This window comes from Nestor notabilis, unplaced genomic scaffold, assembly GCF_000696875.1.
Source record: "Nestor notabilis isolate BGI_N333 unplaced genomic scaffold, ASM69687v1 scaffold18791, whole genome shotgun sequence".
In the NCBI taxonomy this organism is placed as follows: domain Eukaryota; kingdom Metazoa; phylum Chordata; class Aves; order Psittaciformes; family Psittacidae; genus Nestor; species Nestor notabilis.
In genome coordinates this window covers 1-412 of record NW_009915352.1, presented here as the reverse complement: position 1 = coordinate 412, position 412 = coordinate 1, and the positions used below count along the sequence as shown (strand labels likewise).

At 64.6% G+C, this 412-nt stretch overlaps 1 protein-coding gene across 1 annotated transcript in view; it reads right to left on the bottom strand.

Annotated features, from left to right (window-relative positions):
• Window positions 1-332, bottom strand: part of LOC104413180 (phosphatidylinositol 3-kinase regulatory subunit beta-like) — a gene marked incomplete at its 5' end in the record, with an annotated part of 4,911 nt that extends 4,579 nt beyond the window's left edge. Inside the window, 2 exon segments of the mRNA XM_010024104.1 lie at window positions 2-17; window positions 201-332. Of these exon segments, the coding sequence (XP_010022406.1) occupies window positions 2-17; window positions 201-332 (148 nt within the window).
• Between the last annotated feature and the right edge of the window lie 80 nt (window positions 333-412).

Sequence of the window (412 nt, the reverse complement as noted above, 5' to 3'; positions counted from 1 at the left end):
CTCTGGCTGGGGTATCTCTGGGGAAGAGAACCAGACCCGATGGAAGAGCTGGGATGGCCAAAACCGCTCCGTGCTCCAGCAGCGTGGGAGCTCTGTCAGCAACAGGGGCCACGTGCCAGACCCCATAGGGACAGGACTTGTTTTCATACCCCAACCGCGTCCATCCCACACAGCCACCCATTCCCAAGCGGAGCCCTCACCCTGCAGGATACGCAGGATGTCTCCGTGCACGGCCACCGGCACCACGGGGGAGGGCAGGTCCTGCAGGTAGCCTCGCAGCGCCTCGCACAGGGAGTGCACGTCGAAGGGCTCCAGGTCGCCCAGGGTCCAATCTGCCAGCGCACAGAATTCCCGTGGTGATGGGTGCAGCTCTGGGCACCCGTCCCCGGGACCATCACACACCACCCAAGCA